A 16190-nucleotide genomic window follows, 5' to 3' on the forward strand; every position below is an offset into this window, starting at 1 on the left:
TTATTTTTAAAATTTTAAGACTGTTTTCAAACATTTTGAATATTTAGCGTATCATTAAAATGAAGTTCAGTACATCAATAAATATATTAAAAATATCAATAGATAAATTATAAATAAATTAGCTTAACACACTACACATACTTTGAAAAATTAATAACATTATTACTCAAAAAACAGTAAAAATTTTTACTTCCCCCAAAAAATTTATAGAAATCCGTTATTTTTTATATTAAAATTTTATACCATTTACAGAAAAGTAAACAAAACTACCCTTTTAATTATTGCCAAAGAAACTTTTATAATAATACGCTATTGATACCTATTCGGTTAATTTTATTATCCAAACTTTATATATGTATATACATTTGAAAAGACTAAAAATAATTTAATTATATCTAAGGAGAAATCATAAGAATATACTAATATAGATAGGGAACTTCTAACTAATATAAATAGGGGAAATACTACATAAATATTTGAACATTTAATTATTCAGTTAAAAACTTTTTCAGCATAAATTTCTTTTGCTATTAAATATTATTACCAGTTTTTAATATAAAAAATTATCAATCGAAAAAATACTTTTTAATAGCAACTCAAATAAACATTTTAATAAGAATGAAACTATATATTTTAAGATATATTAAAACATTTTGTTTAAAAATATGCTTTAAAATTCTGGATGAAAAATTAATTAATTGCAGTTAAACATAAAGAAATGTATCACATTATAATTCAATGAGCTTTTCCTAACATCGCACAAATATGTTACAATACATTGCTGACTTATAGGTTTATATATAATATATAGAGCGCTAGCAATACCACTCACAATTCACACAATAACATTTTTTAATATTAACTCAAATAAAAAATTCTCGAAAATTATGGATTAAAATAAAATGGAAAACAAAAAAAAAAAATTTTTTTCTTTTTAAGAAACAGTAAAATAATATTAAGTAACTAAATATTATTCACTTTATAAATAATTTTAAACAAAAATCAAGTAAATGAAAACTTTCTGTGCATAATTTCATTTTTCAGTTCTTTTTGTAAAGAACCATCAAAATTTTTACTTAACGAACAAGACAATTTTGAAATGTGCATTATTTTAAGGCACAAATGCAGTGTTTGTGCTATAAAAGTATACAGTTAGTCATACAAATGTTATTGCTAATCTGATTATGCTTATCACCCATAACAGCATATTAAGTTTTTTAAATCGTCTAAATTAATGGAAAACTAATTTACTTATAAAGTTTTTTTAATTTATAAATAAACCGTATCTTGCCAGTGTTAAGTTTTTATGCCACAATTAGCATATCATTTTGATTACTTAACCTAGATGTGCAGGAAAATTTTGCATTTTAAACCTTACTATAACAAGTGTCTATTTTTCAATTTATTTACACTCAACTAGTTAATTCATCAATAAATATGTCTAATAACTAGACTATAAAACATACCTTAAGCAAAAAGCCAAAAAAAAAATCAAGAGTCTTATTTTGAGTCAATTACTTAGAGATAAAATTGACTATGTCTGAATTTTTAATATCCCAAAAAATTATAAGGAAATATGGTGATAATTTCTTAATTTCCCAAATAATCATTATTTTCTTAATAAACAATATTTTTGTAACTTTAAATAAATTATCATTCGGAAAAAACATTGCATTTGCTAATAATAGATATCAATAATATTTCCGATATTATAGCATTTGGTAATAATCTTTTTTGGAAATATTACGAACTTTATTGTATTGGCTAGTTATTGTTTTTAATAATAATCATATAATCAATGTCAATAAGTATCATACATTTAATATTTATCAATGTAATATCAAAAGAAAATTCAAGTTTCATGATATATCGCCAAGCTTTAAAAAATACATGCCTACTGTTTAAAATTTTTTGAATAACAAATGTAATACATGAATAATAAACTTTAAACAATATTTTGAGTACAATTATGAAAAGTTTCTAATTTAGCATTGGTATTAGTTTGAATTCAAAGTTAAAAACAATTTTTATATTATCCAAGAAATGATTCTGAAATAAAATAAACTTGCTTTTTAATACCACACACATCTTTACATTTATACATGAAACAAGTGATATTGAATTGCGATTTATTTTCAACGTGTGATGCAACAATGCTATTTAAGAATAAAAAATCTTATGTGCAATAATCTTAAACTGTGTATTCAGTGTAAATACTATAAAAAGAAACATTCATTTAAATATCTTGGAGGAAATTGAACAGCTTATCATTACCAGGTCTAAAAATAGTAATTATTTTATGAAAAAGATAGAAAAAAAATAGTAATCTTTTCAGTTCAATGACTTTGAAGTTTATGTGAAATTATGGAAAATAAATTGCTTGATGCAATGATATAATGGCAAAATTTAATAAAGAAATACCTTCCGTTTACATTTATAATATAATGCTAAAAGAAACTATTGCCTGATAATACCTACAAATGCTTTCAAAATTAATTTCAAAGAAATATTAATTATTTCAATTAAAACTGTAACCGATAAAATGCTCAGTGAAGTAACACTCAAAACATAAACAATGAGGTTAAAAGCTTACAGTAAAAAAAAAGGTGAAAAAGAATAAATAAAAGCTTTGGCACGAATTTATGAATAAAAAGTAACAAAAAAAATAAATTTTGTTAAAAAATTTTTCAGAGCCTCCACGTAAAATGTAAAAATGAATAAAATTATATGGCCTGAATATAATATCACATAACTGGTGAATTTTAAAATATAGAATTATTGAAGGAATATGCATAAACAAAGTTGCTGAGATAAATTGTTTTGTCCATTTAAAAACAATGAAAGATTCATTTTTTTTAATTGAACAAATTAAAGAAAAACACATGAACAATAAAATAAATTACATGTAATCAGTGTAGAACACCAATTGTTTTATTGTAACTTAAAATAGCTTGAGCATTACAACAATTTGATCTTGAATATAAAGCGTTCTTTTTTTTTTAATCTGTAAAAAAATATTTAATTTCAATAATAAAAACAGCAGTTTTCATTAACCAAAAATTTAGCTTAAAGCAAGCTGAAACTGACATATTTCATCTTGCCATGTTCTATAATTGAAGTGCAAAGGGCAATATAGTTATACGCCACATTTTTGTATCAATTTGTTCCTTAATTTCATAACCAGATAGGTGTTTAACAAATTCCTAGATAGCAGCATGATCTTCAGGCATATGTGGAAACTGATGTTTTCACATAAAGACTTTCTTGAACAATTTTGAAAAGTGGCTTATCATTAAATTGCCATTAGCCTTTCAATGCAATTTTGGGCAAATTTGCAGCACATTAAATTGTAACATTAATAAAAACTCTATCAAGTGCCTACATTTAATATCTAAAAATTGTACATATTTTTGGAATGGAAATTTGTATCAAATCTGGAAAGTGTTTTATATTTAAAACCTATCATTGTTATAACTTTCAGTCACAATTTTATTTTTAACCTAGAAGTTTTGGTGTAGTTCTGGTTTTACTTGCTAATTTTATAAAATGCTGATTAGTGAATCAAGAGTAAAAAGTTTGATCTTAGGGTGATTGTGAGTTTCAGTGCTTGAAGAAAAAACATTTGTTGAAAGAAAAATGATTGAATTGTCAGTCATTCCAGAAAAAAGCTTCATGTGACACAACAATACAAATACTCTACTTCTCCACACTTAGTATTGCCATGATGAGATTCCTTGTGTAAAACAGAACTATTTCTATCAAAAAATTTACATTTAACAAATAATTCTACTCATATATATATTTATATCTTTGCATATATTGATAGTTTGCCATTGTACACAAGCTGTTTCAACTCTAAAAGTTTTTCAAAAAAGAAAAAAAGGAACAAGAACATTGTTTCTATAGTGCATGCATCACAGAAATAAATTATAAAAATGGTTCTAACAAAATGAAATCACTATTAAAATCATCCCCGTAACGGAACATGCAAGAAGCAAGGGGCAGGCGATAACAATGACGCACTCGTCGAGGATGGATAACAAAAAAAAAGAGGGCGAATTTTGCTATTTTGTCACAAATAATAAGCACCATGGTTTCCATCGTAAGGGAATAATAGAGAGGAAATGAAACACATTTACACACTTTACACAACACACACAGCCCTTCAATATTTACACACGGAAGATCACAGATGAAAATGAAAATAACGACGAGCATCGTTCGTGATGCTACGGTTGCGGATAAGGTTTTAAGTACACATCAGCATTTATTTGCATTCAAGTGGAATGATATGCAACCGCAACCAAACTTTTGTCCTGGCATGCCGGTGGGATAATCTCAGATTGTGGAATTAGGCCCACATTATGAAATATATCCAATAATCTGATATGTCAAATATATACAAAAACCAAATTTCTTCTTATTGTTGACTAATCTGGTTATCCCAGATAGGAACAGATGCCATCGATGAGCATATGGTAGGCCGGCAGGAAGAGCCAATGACACCAAAACGGCGACACACTGATGTGAGGACAAAACTGCCTCATTTGCAATGGCACCTGTTGTAGATGGGGTCACTGCACTGAATATTGTCATCAGTAAGCGACCACACAAATTTATTTTGAAATCCTAGTGAAGCTAATTTGAGCTTTGCTATACCAGAAAACCTTCAGACATGTTTGCATTTAGCTGAGCTCTCATTGTCTGGATACTGTTGATGATTTTCTTCTGGTGACCAACTAGAGTCACACCCAAAGCTGTCAAGTCTTTCAGTGTGATCCTAGTGACTGCATCCATGGTCGTGATACCTGCCTGCTGAAAATTCTCCTGATAGCGGTTCATCTTGATTCCACTGAGCCACTCGTCAACGGTTTTGAACTGTGTCATGTCAGGAGCATTGGGGTCCAGTGGATTTTGATGCCTAAAGAATAAAAGACTTTAATACCCCAGGCAGAAATAATATTAACAAATTAATAAAATATTAATTAAATTTCCAGAAATCACAATTCTATTATACACACACACACACACACACACACACATATATATATATATATAGCTCATGGGCTGCAATAGCAGCACAACTCCACAACTCAAAAAATCAAGTTTTGAGATAAGTGGGTTTAAAGTTTTCATTGCTAGTGAAAATGCATAAGAAATGCTTTAGTTTGCTTAAACGAAGATTACCATCAAGTTGAATTATGAGTTGTGTTAGTATTGCTGCTGAAAAGAATGTGTATTATAATATTTACAACTGTTCTTAGTCCAAAACAAGTGTTCTTTGAGTTGTGCCACCATTGCAGCCCATGAGCGATATAAAGATTTAAAAAAATCAATTGTTCAAAAATTACTCTTAACCCCTCTTTTCCAAGAAGATTTTAGTGAATTTTCCTAATCTTGGTAAAAGTTTCAAATTAATGACAGTTTTGTCTTATTCTAAACCATAGAATATATATCAAAACACTTATATGTCCCATTGAAGTTAAAAACAAATTCAGAAAAAAAAATATTAAAAACTATTTTTTAGGGGGGGGGAATTCAATATTTAGTAACATAAATTAATTTATTTTCCCTGGCGTTTTCACATTTTAAACAAATTTGACTGTTTCCAGACCAATGTAGTCCCTTAAATTTTTCCAAATCATCCTGATTTCTCTGTTTAGCGGCTATTTTGTTAAAATACGATGATTATGATTGGAAAATAAGCTCTTAAATAAGACTAACACCCACCAGAATGAATTTTCCCCCCACTCCATAGCACTCTTATACATGAAATACAAATAAGAGGGTTTTAATTTTAAACAACTGCAAACAAAATGATAATTTGTTTTATAAGTGCACCTTTCAGTAATTTTTTTTACAATTAAAATCAAGAACAAGGTCTTTCTATTAAACTATAACTGCAAAACTAATCCAAACTTAGACATTTTTTCTCCCTCTGCTCTTTTTTGCTTTCATTCAGAGAAGTTAGAAACAGCAGAGCTGTTAAATCAGAAGTTGAAGCTTAACTCTGAACTTTTCTGAAAGTTTAACTCAGACTTAATGTTTGATTAAAACTTTCATTAAATACAAAGAAAGTAGTGATATTGTTACTAAGTAAATAATATTTCTGAATTATATATTTATTTTTTAATGAGAGATTTCGGAATACAAAAGGTGAAGATCAGGTGGTTCATTGTCATACTGAGGAAAAGGTTGCTTGGAAACTTCCTTAAAAGAAAGCTTCAATTTTGATGATTACTTATTCATTTATTATTAGAATACGGTTAAAATTTACATAAGAGTTTAAATTAACATAACTACTATGACAAATACATACTAAGACTATTACATAACTACTATGGTTCCTGGATCAAGTATTGGCGGAAATTTGAGTTGTGGAGAATATTTTGATGGAACTAACCCGCATTTGAATTACATGGAGAGTAAAACCACAAAAACCTCCACGGCTAGTCTGACGGCAAGGGGACTCTAACCTATGATCCATCTACCACTGAGGATATTTTATATTAGCACTGTGGTCGGTGCAAAGCGGACGTGGAATTTCCTATCAACCAGTCATCACTGGTATTCAAACCCAGTTCACCTCATTGGAAGGCGAACGTTCTATCCCCTGACGCACCACGGTGCAATATAATATATAATAATCATCTGATATGACCTAACTTTTAATTAACTATAATAGGCATCAAAGAAAAAAATTTTTTAACTCCATGATTTCAGCTCAACAGCCTCAGCATACAGGAATTACTTCTCTGCCTTTAAGTAGTTCTAAGTGAGTCACTAAACCTCAGAGAGTGAATTGCTATTCACTAAATTTATTAATAAATAAAACATTTTAAATACTTTAGATTAAGGAAAAAATATTATAGAGTTACTAAAATTATAAAGAATGCAAATGTTTCCAAATTGGCTTTTAGTGTTGATTGGATGCTTTTACCTGTTCTGAGCAATTTTCTTCAAGCTTTCTGGACACCTCATTAACTTATCTAATGTTTTCACAATAACAGCAAATGTAGGCCTGTGAGCCCGCTCCTTTTGCCAGCAATCTAGCATTAGCTGATGTAAAGCTTCAGGACAATCCTGAAACATAGAGGTCAAGAAATACATTTAAAAATGACATCCTTCATTGATGACTAAACATTTTCAAAAAATTTTGTGCATTCCTCAAGAAATAAATTTGAAATAGAAGATTCTAGATCTAGGAGGAAAAATTCAATATAAGATCTAAACTAAAAAAATTAGTTTAAAATTAAGCTACAAAAAGATCTTTCATTATTCAATCATCTCTTAACCACTACAATGTTTAAATCATTAATTACTTTCAAATATTACAAAAACAAATAAATAAAAAATTATTGAAAAAAAAAATTTTTTTTTAGCAATATTTAAAAAATTTCTTTAAGTGCTTAAATAGCTTGTGCACAAATAAGCACAGAGAAATACAATAAATAACATAAAAATGTATCAAATGGTAAAACTCTAATTGAATTTAATAGATTTGAAATCAGAAAGCAAAATTGATCTCATTTTATAAAAATTAGCTCATGAGCTAATTCTAATTCATTTCTGAGTTGAAATTTAAAAAGAAAAACATTGCTAACATATAATTAAAAATAAATTACAAATGTTATATAATTGTGGTAAGTAAAATTTGAATTTTCTCAAGAACAGTATTGAGAAAGGTATTAATGAGCATAAATCTTTTACTTTAAATGCTAAATCTTGTACTATAAGAATTTAAACTGCCAAACATGCTACTTCCCAGCTTAAAAATAAAAGCAAAATCCTGTTATAGTGTTAAATAAAGATAATGTAGCTAACTAAATATTAACTTCACACTACACTGAAAGTAAGACATTCACTTCGGAGTTCTATCCAAAATTGTCGTCAATAGCTCGCCAGTGTAGCATTAAGTGACATTAATGCTGAAATCAACTTTACAAGTTTATTTAAATATAAAATTGTTTCAAAACAGTTTATCATGCTTTGTGTTAAAGGTTAAGATAATCGAAATCAATAATATAGAATCAGGGTAAAACTCTTTGGGATAATAAAATAAAATATAGATAACCACAATTGTTCATAAATGTATTAACTTCACAATCTTTAAATTTAAAACCAACCGAAATTGACAAAATTGTTGGAAATTTTTTTTAATTGCTCTTGATAACTTATATTTCTTTTATAAATAATCTGTACTTAAATGCATATTTTAGTGTTTTTAAGCACTTTTATGTAAAAATTATTTCACGGCATTAATATTGATATGTTGCCAAAGATACATTGCCATGTCAAGAACAAGTATTATAAAATTTTTCTATTTTAAATAAAAAACAACTAAATAAAAGAAATGTTTATTTCGTGCATAATATGAGTGGACTCCTTATAGTTTTATTATCAACAATTAATGAAATAACAAGTTTACCATCGGCGCTGGAAGTCTGTAACCCTTTTCAATACTTTTTATCACGTCTTGATTTGACCAGTTCCAATAAGGCCTCTCACCATATGACATCACTTCCCAGAATACAATACCATAACTCCAAACATCACTGGCCGAAGTAAATTTTCGATAAGCTATAGCCTCAGGGGCTGTCCATCGCACCGGAATCTTACCACCCTAATGGAAATAGACAATAGTTATAACTACTAAGAAGAAAAAAAATAGCTTAAAGTTGCTAGTTAAAAATAACAGTTAATAATAAAAATCTAGTAAACAACGTTTTGACTATGTAATTATTGGAAGTAGTTAATCCACATGAGTAGTAATATTACTTTAGTAGTAGTTTTTTTTATTTACTTATTTATTTATTAATTTTTAGATATTATGTTTAAAATCTAAACAATGGTAAGTAACTAGACAAAGAATTTCTTCCCAATATTTTTTGAAAATATTGTTAAAAAGAACTTTATTTATTAGCCTTCCAAGCATATACGTACTTGATTTTAAACAAAAGATGATAGAACTATACATAATAGAAAATAACAAAATTTACATTTATATTATTAACTATTTTAGGTTTACATAATTTCTTTTTTTTTAAATATCATGCAATTTTAAAAATTTTATTCTCCAAAATGCACGCAAAATATGATAAAAAGAGATACTAGAAAAATTATGAGTTTCAAAAATTTATTTATTTTTTTAATAACTTATGTACGTTATTTTAAATATTTGTAACATTTGTTTAAAAAAGTTCTTACTCTTGTGGTATATGCTCCTTCTGTAGCGCTTTCTATTTCTCGGGATAGCCCAAAATCTGCTATCTTGCAAATTAAGTTGCCATTGACTAAAACATTTCGAGCGGCAAGATCCTAAAAAAGTTAAATTGTCAAAAATTATAAATGTTCTTTTATTGCTCTAAAACATTTATTATAAAAATACATTGAAATGTAGAATAGTGAATAATAATAAATAATTACAATACTTACCCTGTGCACATAATTCATTTCTGCTAAATATTGCATTCCAGCTGCAATACCTCTAAGCATACCAACCAACTGGATAACTTGAAATTTGCCATCATTAGCCTAAATGAAACAAATAAATTTAAAATTCCTGAAACATGAAATTTATCAAACAAATCTAATTTAAGAGACATTTTTTAAAAGAATAAGGTTACTAGATGAAAGATCTTATTTTAGTTTTATTCAACCATACAACATTAGATTAATTTTGCCAAGTCTTTTAACTTCATAGATTTCAATAAATGGAGGCAATTTAATTTAAATTACATAATTTTTAAATTAACCATCTGCTAACGGATGGTTAACATGTGGATCCCATGTGATGGTACAACATGGAACACCGCAAGCAAAGGTTAATTTGAAAGGGTATTTACATAGCTAATGAACAATTAAAAGTTGAAACATACCCTTAAAAATGTGTCCAATGATCCATTTTCCATGAATTCAGTTATAATCATCACAGGATTACTTTTGGTAACAACACCTTGCAAATATATAACATTGGGGTGATCAAACTGTCCCATAATACTGGCTTCAGTTAAGAAGTCCATGCGAGCCTTGTCTGATGAGCTTGGTTTCAGGGTTTTTATGGCCACACTTACTTCTGTTTGACCTTGAAGTTTCAACCTACCTTTACAAACATCTCCAAACTCACCTAGGAAGAAAAAAATCACGCAAATAAATACATAGTTTATCAGAGGTTGCTTAAAAATAATTTTTTGATGCCAATCCTGAGAACCCTTTTTAGTGTTTTAAGTAGTAAATTTTACATACCCATTAAAAATATTATCCAAAATACTTAGAAATACATTTTAATATTTTAAGTAGTATTTTTTACATACCCATTGAAAATATTTTCCAAAGTATATAGAAATACTTTTTAATACATTAAGAAGTAATTTTCAAAATATTTAGGAATACTTTTTTATATATTAAGTAGTAATACTTACACACTCATTGAAAATATTTTCTAAAATATTTAGAAATACTTTTTTAATTTAATACTTTTAAAGTAGTAATTTTTACACACCCATTAAAAATCTTATCAAACTATTTTTAGAATTAATTTAAGAAAAATGGAAAAAGATAGAAACACAATTTTCAATAAAAAAAATTTTTGCATTAATTTTAAAGAAATACTATCCAAGTCAAATTATATCATTTCAAACTTAAATAAGCAGAATTTTCAAAAAGATGTGCATGCAAGCCCAATGAAATGTTGTGTACATAACATTTATTGTATAAAATATAAATAATTCAATTGCTAAACTGTAATTTAAAATAGCGTTAAACCATTTAATAAAAAAAACTGCACTGTTAGAGGTTCTAAAACTAAATTATGTTCCATTACAGTTCCAAGAAGTTTGCACATAACAAGAAAAAGATTTATGTACATCGTAAAAAATTTTTAAAAAAAAGTAAATAAATAAATAAATAATGGAAAAGATTTTTGTAGATTTTAGAACTTTAAAGAGCCAAACAACTTTGGAGTACCAAAATTCAAGTCTTCAGAATTTATAGAAAAATATTTCCATTAATTCAATACTCTTTCTGTAATGTACAAAAAATAAATTAACAAATAAATAATAATATTTTTTTTTAGAATTGTTTAATCGTTAAACTGTTTTATTTTTAAACTTTCTCTAGTTTTATAATCAGGATTTAAATTTTTAATAATTGCAAAAAAAATTAGCACTAAGTTTTGCAGTTTCCGCACTGTCAACTTTTTTACAGAAAAAAATATTATGAATTTATTCTGTTTTACCTCCCCCAATAATAGATTCAATGGTGATATGTGATGCATCAATTTCTTTAGTAAACTCTCGAACTGCTTGATTTGGATCTTCGTAAGTATGAGGATCAATATATGCTCTTGCAGCTCCGCACTGAGTAAACAAGGGAGTGGTCACTATATGAAAAAAGATTTATTACTTTTAGACATTTAAATGTATTGAAAAATGTAAAAAATAAAAAGTGCTCCATTTAATGTCAGAATTAGAAAGTTTTTTAATGCAAAAATTATAACATTGAAAATATTTATTTGAAAACATGTAAATAAGTTTCCTTTAATATAATAAAAAATGAAACTTGTACTCTAATAAAAAAATAATTTGTCTTTAGAACAATCAAATCTAGATTGAAATAAAAGTAAATTCAATGTTAAATAGCAAATAATTTAACATACACTTTTTGAAAAAGTACTCTTTTTCTAAGAATTTCAAATATATTTTCAATTTAGATATTTTTTTTCCTTTTGAAATTTGAGAACTTCTATTCTAAACTTTTGTAAATTTTACAATTTTCTTAAATAAAACCAAAAAGTTTTCAATCGGCATTTTTTTTCACTTAAATTTTTTAATGACATTTAATCTAAAGAAACAAAGTATTATGAAGAAATTTAAATTTGGAATAAATAAGTTGACGTACAGCAAATTAAAGAAAGGCAATTTTTTTTAACAACTATAGATACTGATCGTAACAATTACTAATATTAAATAATAGTTAAATATTTTAATTTGTTTATATAGTATATATTTTGTAATTCATTCAAGGCTACCATTCTAAATTTTAAAATTGTATTTTGGAGCAGATATTTAGATAAGGGGCCGTTCAAAAAGTACGTACACAAAAATGGAGAAATTTTAAGCCCCTCCCCCCCCTTGTACATTACCGTACATAAGGTCTTACTCCCCCCCCTTAGAGTACGTACATTNTTGTGACAATATATATATATATATATATATATATATATATATAACTAACTGAATATATTTCATATAGAAAAGAAATGGAAATTTGAAGACTAAAATAAATAAAATGGAAATTTAAAGATAATATAAATTCAATTTTGTTAGGATCATTTATAACATTCAATGTAAGCCAAATTTGGAGGCAACATTTTTCGATACATAAAATGGAAATTTTGTCTAAAACATTTTAACTGAAAAAATTTGCAAAGGAGTTAATAAACATTACTTTTCTAATGCAAAAAACACAATAAAAACTTTATACAACAATGAATTTAACTATATTTTACGAAATAGTTTTAGGTACTTGTATTGAAACTCTGAAACAAATTTCAAATCAAAAAACCACAACTAATTAATTTCCAAAGTACTTTTTTTTTTCAATACTTTTTTCTAATAGTCTCAAATATTTTTCTTTTAATATCTATTAATTTACCACTGATGAACTTTTTAATTAAAAGAATAAATTGAACTTCATTTCAAATGAAGTTTATTCAAAAATTTTAACAATGAATATTGGGTGTTCTAAAAAATAATTTACATATTATTTGAAAAATAATTTTAAAAAAATAAAACTGAAGAAAGAAAAGTGTGGTTTGTTGCACTCAGCTCAAGAAACTAGGAATATACTTCGCAAAATTTCAAAATTGGTTACTTAGTTCATCAATAGATGGTGCTGCAAACAGGAAGAACTATAAAACTATGTTATTTGCTACAGACCTGTCCATTCCAACTAAATTATTTAAATGAATGTCTGATTCTGTCCGGAGATTGTATCACATTTTTGGCTGAAAATGGAGGCTATTTCAGTACAATTTTTTAATAGTTTTTCTTGTTTGAAGCACAATCTGTGGACAAACTTTACATTCAATTTTAAAACTTATTAAGATGAAATGTTACTGATATTTCAGCAGGATGCAACAAATCACTTTTTGTTTTATCAAATAATCGGTAATTTTTTGATAAATCACTTTTTGTATTATCAAATAATCGGTCATTTTTTGGTAAATCACTTTTTGTATTATCAAATAATCGGTCATTTTTTGATCATCTGATGCAGCATTTATTATCTAACTCACCCATAATTTATTCGAAATCACAATGGTTAAATAAAAACTAGAAAAACGTTTAATGTAAGTAGGATATTAAAATACACACATAGAAAAAAAAAAAAAAACAGGGACATAGCGCAGATATTATTGAGAGACAGCAAAACAGCTACTTACACCATGCAGTGGGAACAATAGGTGGGTGAACAAGAGCTGGCACTACTGTTAGGGGTAGAAAGGCAGATATGTCAGTTTGTGATTCGTTTTTTTTAAAGGACTACATTTTTATTTCAGAAATGAAACTCACTCCTTTAATAATGATTACAAGGCACAGAGATATCAGGATTCATTGTATAAAAATTTTAAGCATATTGTTTCTTTAACTCATTACAGATTGAAACGCCAAAGAAAATACCTTCATAAGCACTTTACTGTTGCTCTTTGCTTTAAATTATGACTGGTTCGTGATCTTAAAATTATTATGATCAAATAAACCAGAAAGATATTAAGCTTTTATAAGTATTTCATTACAGTTCCTTGCATAAAACTATAACTGCAGTAGGATTTTTTTAAATCATAAGCAAATTAGCATTATTGTTAAATTATTATTTTGTATTATACAACATAGTTGTTATTGTCAAAATATTTTGTTGGGAAAATTTTGTGTGTTAACTAACCTAACCGTATGGCATGCCACTCTATACATGGGGAGTGCTGAATCAAGAATGAAAATGTACATGTTTAAATACATTTAATAATTTATAGTTGGAACAAATTATCATTTTATGTAGGCACCTTTAGCAATGCAAATTGCAGTATAATGGAGGAAAACCCCTAAGAAATCCAGTCGAAAGACTTTATGACAAGCAAAGATATTTAAGATTTTAAATATACATATATTGAAATAGTGCAATTAATTCAATCAAAATGATTTATCGCAGTAAACCAATGCTAGTACCTTTATTACATTTACATGTTTCATGATAAGTAGTAATTTATTTTCTAAAATTAAATATGGTTTTACGTGCCTAAAAAAGCTGATTTAAAGTCTGCAAACAAAATTTGCTAACTGATTATTAGACTGTATCATTTATTAAAAAAAATTAAAACAAAACAACAATTAAAATAAAACAATGATTATAACAATCTTTTGAAAGTAGAAATCATTTTATATCAGTCAATAATGGGTTAAAGAACTTGATAGCTTGACATTTTTAATCAACGCTGCTTGAAAGCAAAACTAATGCCTATTCATCATAAAATTGTAATTAAGTGATATACTGTGCTATGTAATTAAAATCATTAATTATTTCATAGTTTTGTTATAAGAGTGAGTAAAACAAAAAATTCTTCTGACTTCGGCAGTTTTAATCGAGGACAGAATACACCTAAACATATTTTTTTTAGAAAGTGTCAATAGTGTATATGAGTTCACAACTCAATTTATTTCATAAATCTATTATTTTAGTGAGTTCAGTATTTTTTTAATGAGTATTTGCAAAACAATTTACACTGTTAGGTGCAATTAATGGGAGTTATTTGAAAAGTTTTATTTATCGATTTAATTTTATATCAAAGGTAAAGAATGAATTAGTAACTGTAAAAACTTTTAACAGCTCTCAAACTTATTTCATGATTTATAAAGAATGAATTATTAATTAATAATTTGCAGAAAAAAACTGCAGCCAGAAAAATTTTCTGTTATAAAATTTAGGCAGAAAAACAAATTATCTATATTTCAGACAATTATGTTGTCATGCAAATATGGTTATAATAGAATGCACAGAGGATATAAAAGCAATGCTAAGCAGGGGCCATCAACCATCACCAAATATTAGCCAAGCCCAAAATTCAAGCACAGGATAAATGGACAAAACACATACAAAAAGACAATTATAAAAATTTATTTAAACATATAAAAACTGGGCTGATGGCAGAACAAAATATATAAATTTAAAAAATAAAACAAATTAAAAAGATCCTCAATGGAATTTGCATTTAGGTCATTCGAATAATCAATAGACAGTAAAAATTATATTTATATTGCAAAAATATAACCTATTTTAAAATTTTTAACCAAAGAAACTATTACAAGAAATTCTTAATCATTAAGAAAAACTTATACATATTAAACAGTTACAAATAAATAAAAAAATATCTCGCTGATTTCAAAAAAATCATTCTTACTTAATTCTTACTTATCTATACTTAAATAATTAAAGAATTTATTTCACTTTTAACACATTTTATCAAAGTGTTGATTAAGCAGAATATGAAATTTCTGGTTTGAATTTAAAAGTAAAAATCTAGAACCTGATTGAATAACAAATGAAAACTCTGGCAGTTTAAATAATTATTATCAAAAAATCATTAGAAATACCAATTTACAAACAATTAAAATTTTTAAAAATTACATACTAATTTTTAATATGGAAATTTTTATAAATAGTTATTCTAATTAAAATCAATACTTTGAATATTAAATAATTATAGAATTTATTTCATTTCAAAGTGTTGGTTAAAGGTAAAATGAAATTCCTCTTTAAAATTAAGAAATAAAAATTCAGCATGAGATTTAAAAACAGATGAAGAATCTGACAATTTAAATAATCATTATCAAAAATACCAATTTGCCGATAATTGGAATAAAGTTTTTAAAATAATATAAAAATAATGTAACAGCAGTAAATATAACTGATTTTCAAAAATATGTAGCTGATTTTCAAATCTTATAAAATGAAAGAGGAAAGAAATTAATTAAAAATTTAGTGTTCAAAATGTTTTGTATAAGAAAATAAAAGCAAAAATCCTTACATTTCTTACCTTCCCCATTTCGATATTCTAAGGTATCACAATCACTTGGTTGCTTTTTATTACACTCATCAGAGCTTCTAGAAGAAATTTGTATTTAAAGCATTATTAG

The 16190-nt window shown here is 26.3% G+C and overlaps 1 protein-coding gene across 10 annotated transcripts in view; it reads right to left on the reverse strand.

Moving 5' to 3' along the window:
* Window positions 1–2991: 2991 nt before the first annotated feature.
* Window positions 2992–16190, reverse strand: part of LOC107451211 (Eph receptor tyrosine kinase) — a 297205-nt gene continuing 284006 nt past the window's right edge. For 4 of the 10 annotated variants that reach the window (XM_016067231.3, XM_043043347.2, XM_016067233.3 and 1 more), the window contains exons 9-17: window positions 16082–16158; window positions 13445–13489; window positions 11237–11380; window positions 9879–10126; window positions 9436–9534; window positions 9208–9318; window positions 8429–8623; window positions 6941–7083; window positions 2992–4921 (exon numbers count right to left, since the gene is read on the reverse strand). In XM_016067231.3, coding sequence (XP_015922717.1) covers window positions 4654–4921; window positions 6941–7083; window positions 8429–8623; window positions 9208–9318; window positions 9436–9534; window positions 9879–10126; window positions 11237–11380; window positions 13445–13489; window positions 16082–16158 — 1330 coding nt within the window. In that variant the 3' untranslated portion in view covers window positions 2992–4653. The remainder of the gene's footprint in view (window positions 4922–6940; window positions 7084–8428; window positions 8624–9207; window positions 9319–9435; window positions 9535–9878; window positions 10127–11236; window positions 11381–13444; window positions 13490–16081; window positions 16159–16190) is intronic. The other 6 variants (XM_016067232.3, XM_071181349.1, XM_071181351.1 and 3 more) reach the window with 2 other exon arrangements.

Source organism: Parasteatoda tepidariorum, chromosome 5 (genome assembly GCF_043381705.1).
Source record: "Parasteatoda tepidariorum isolate YZ-2023 chromosome 5, CAS_Ptep_4.0, whole genome shotgun sequence".
In the NCBI taxonomy this organism is placed as follows: Eukaryota; Metazoa; Arthropoda; class Arachnida; order Araneae; family Theridiidae; genus Parasteatoda; species Parasteatoda tepidariorum.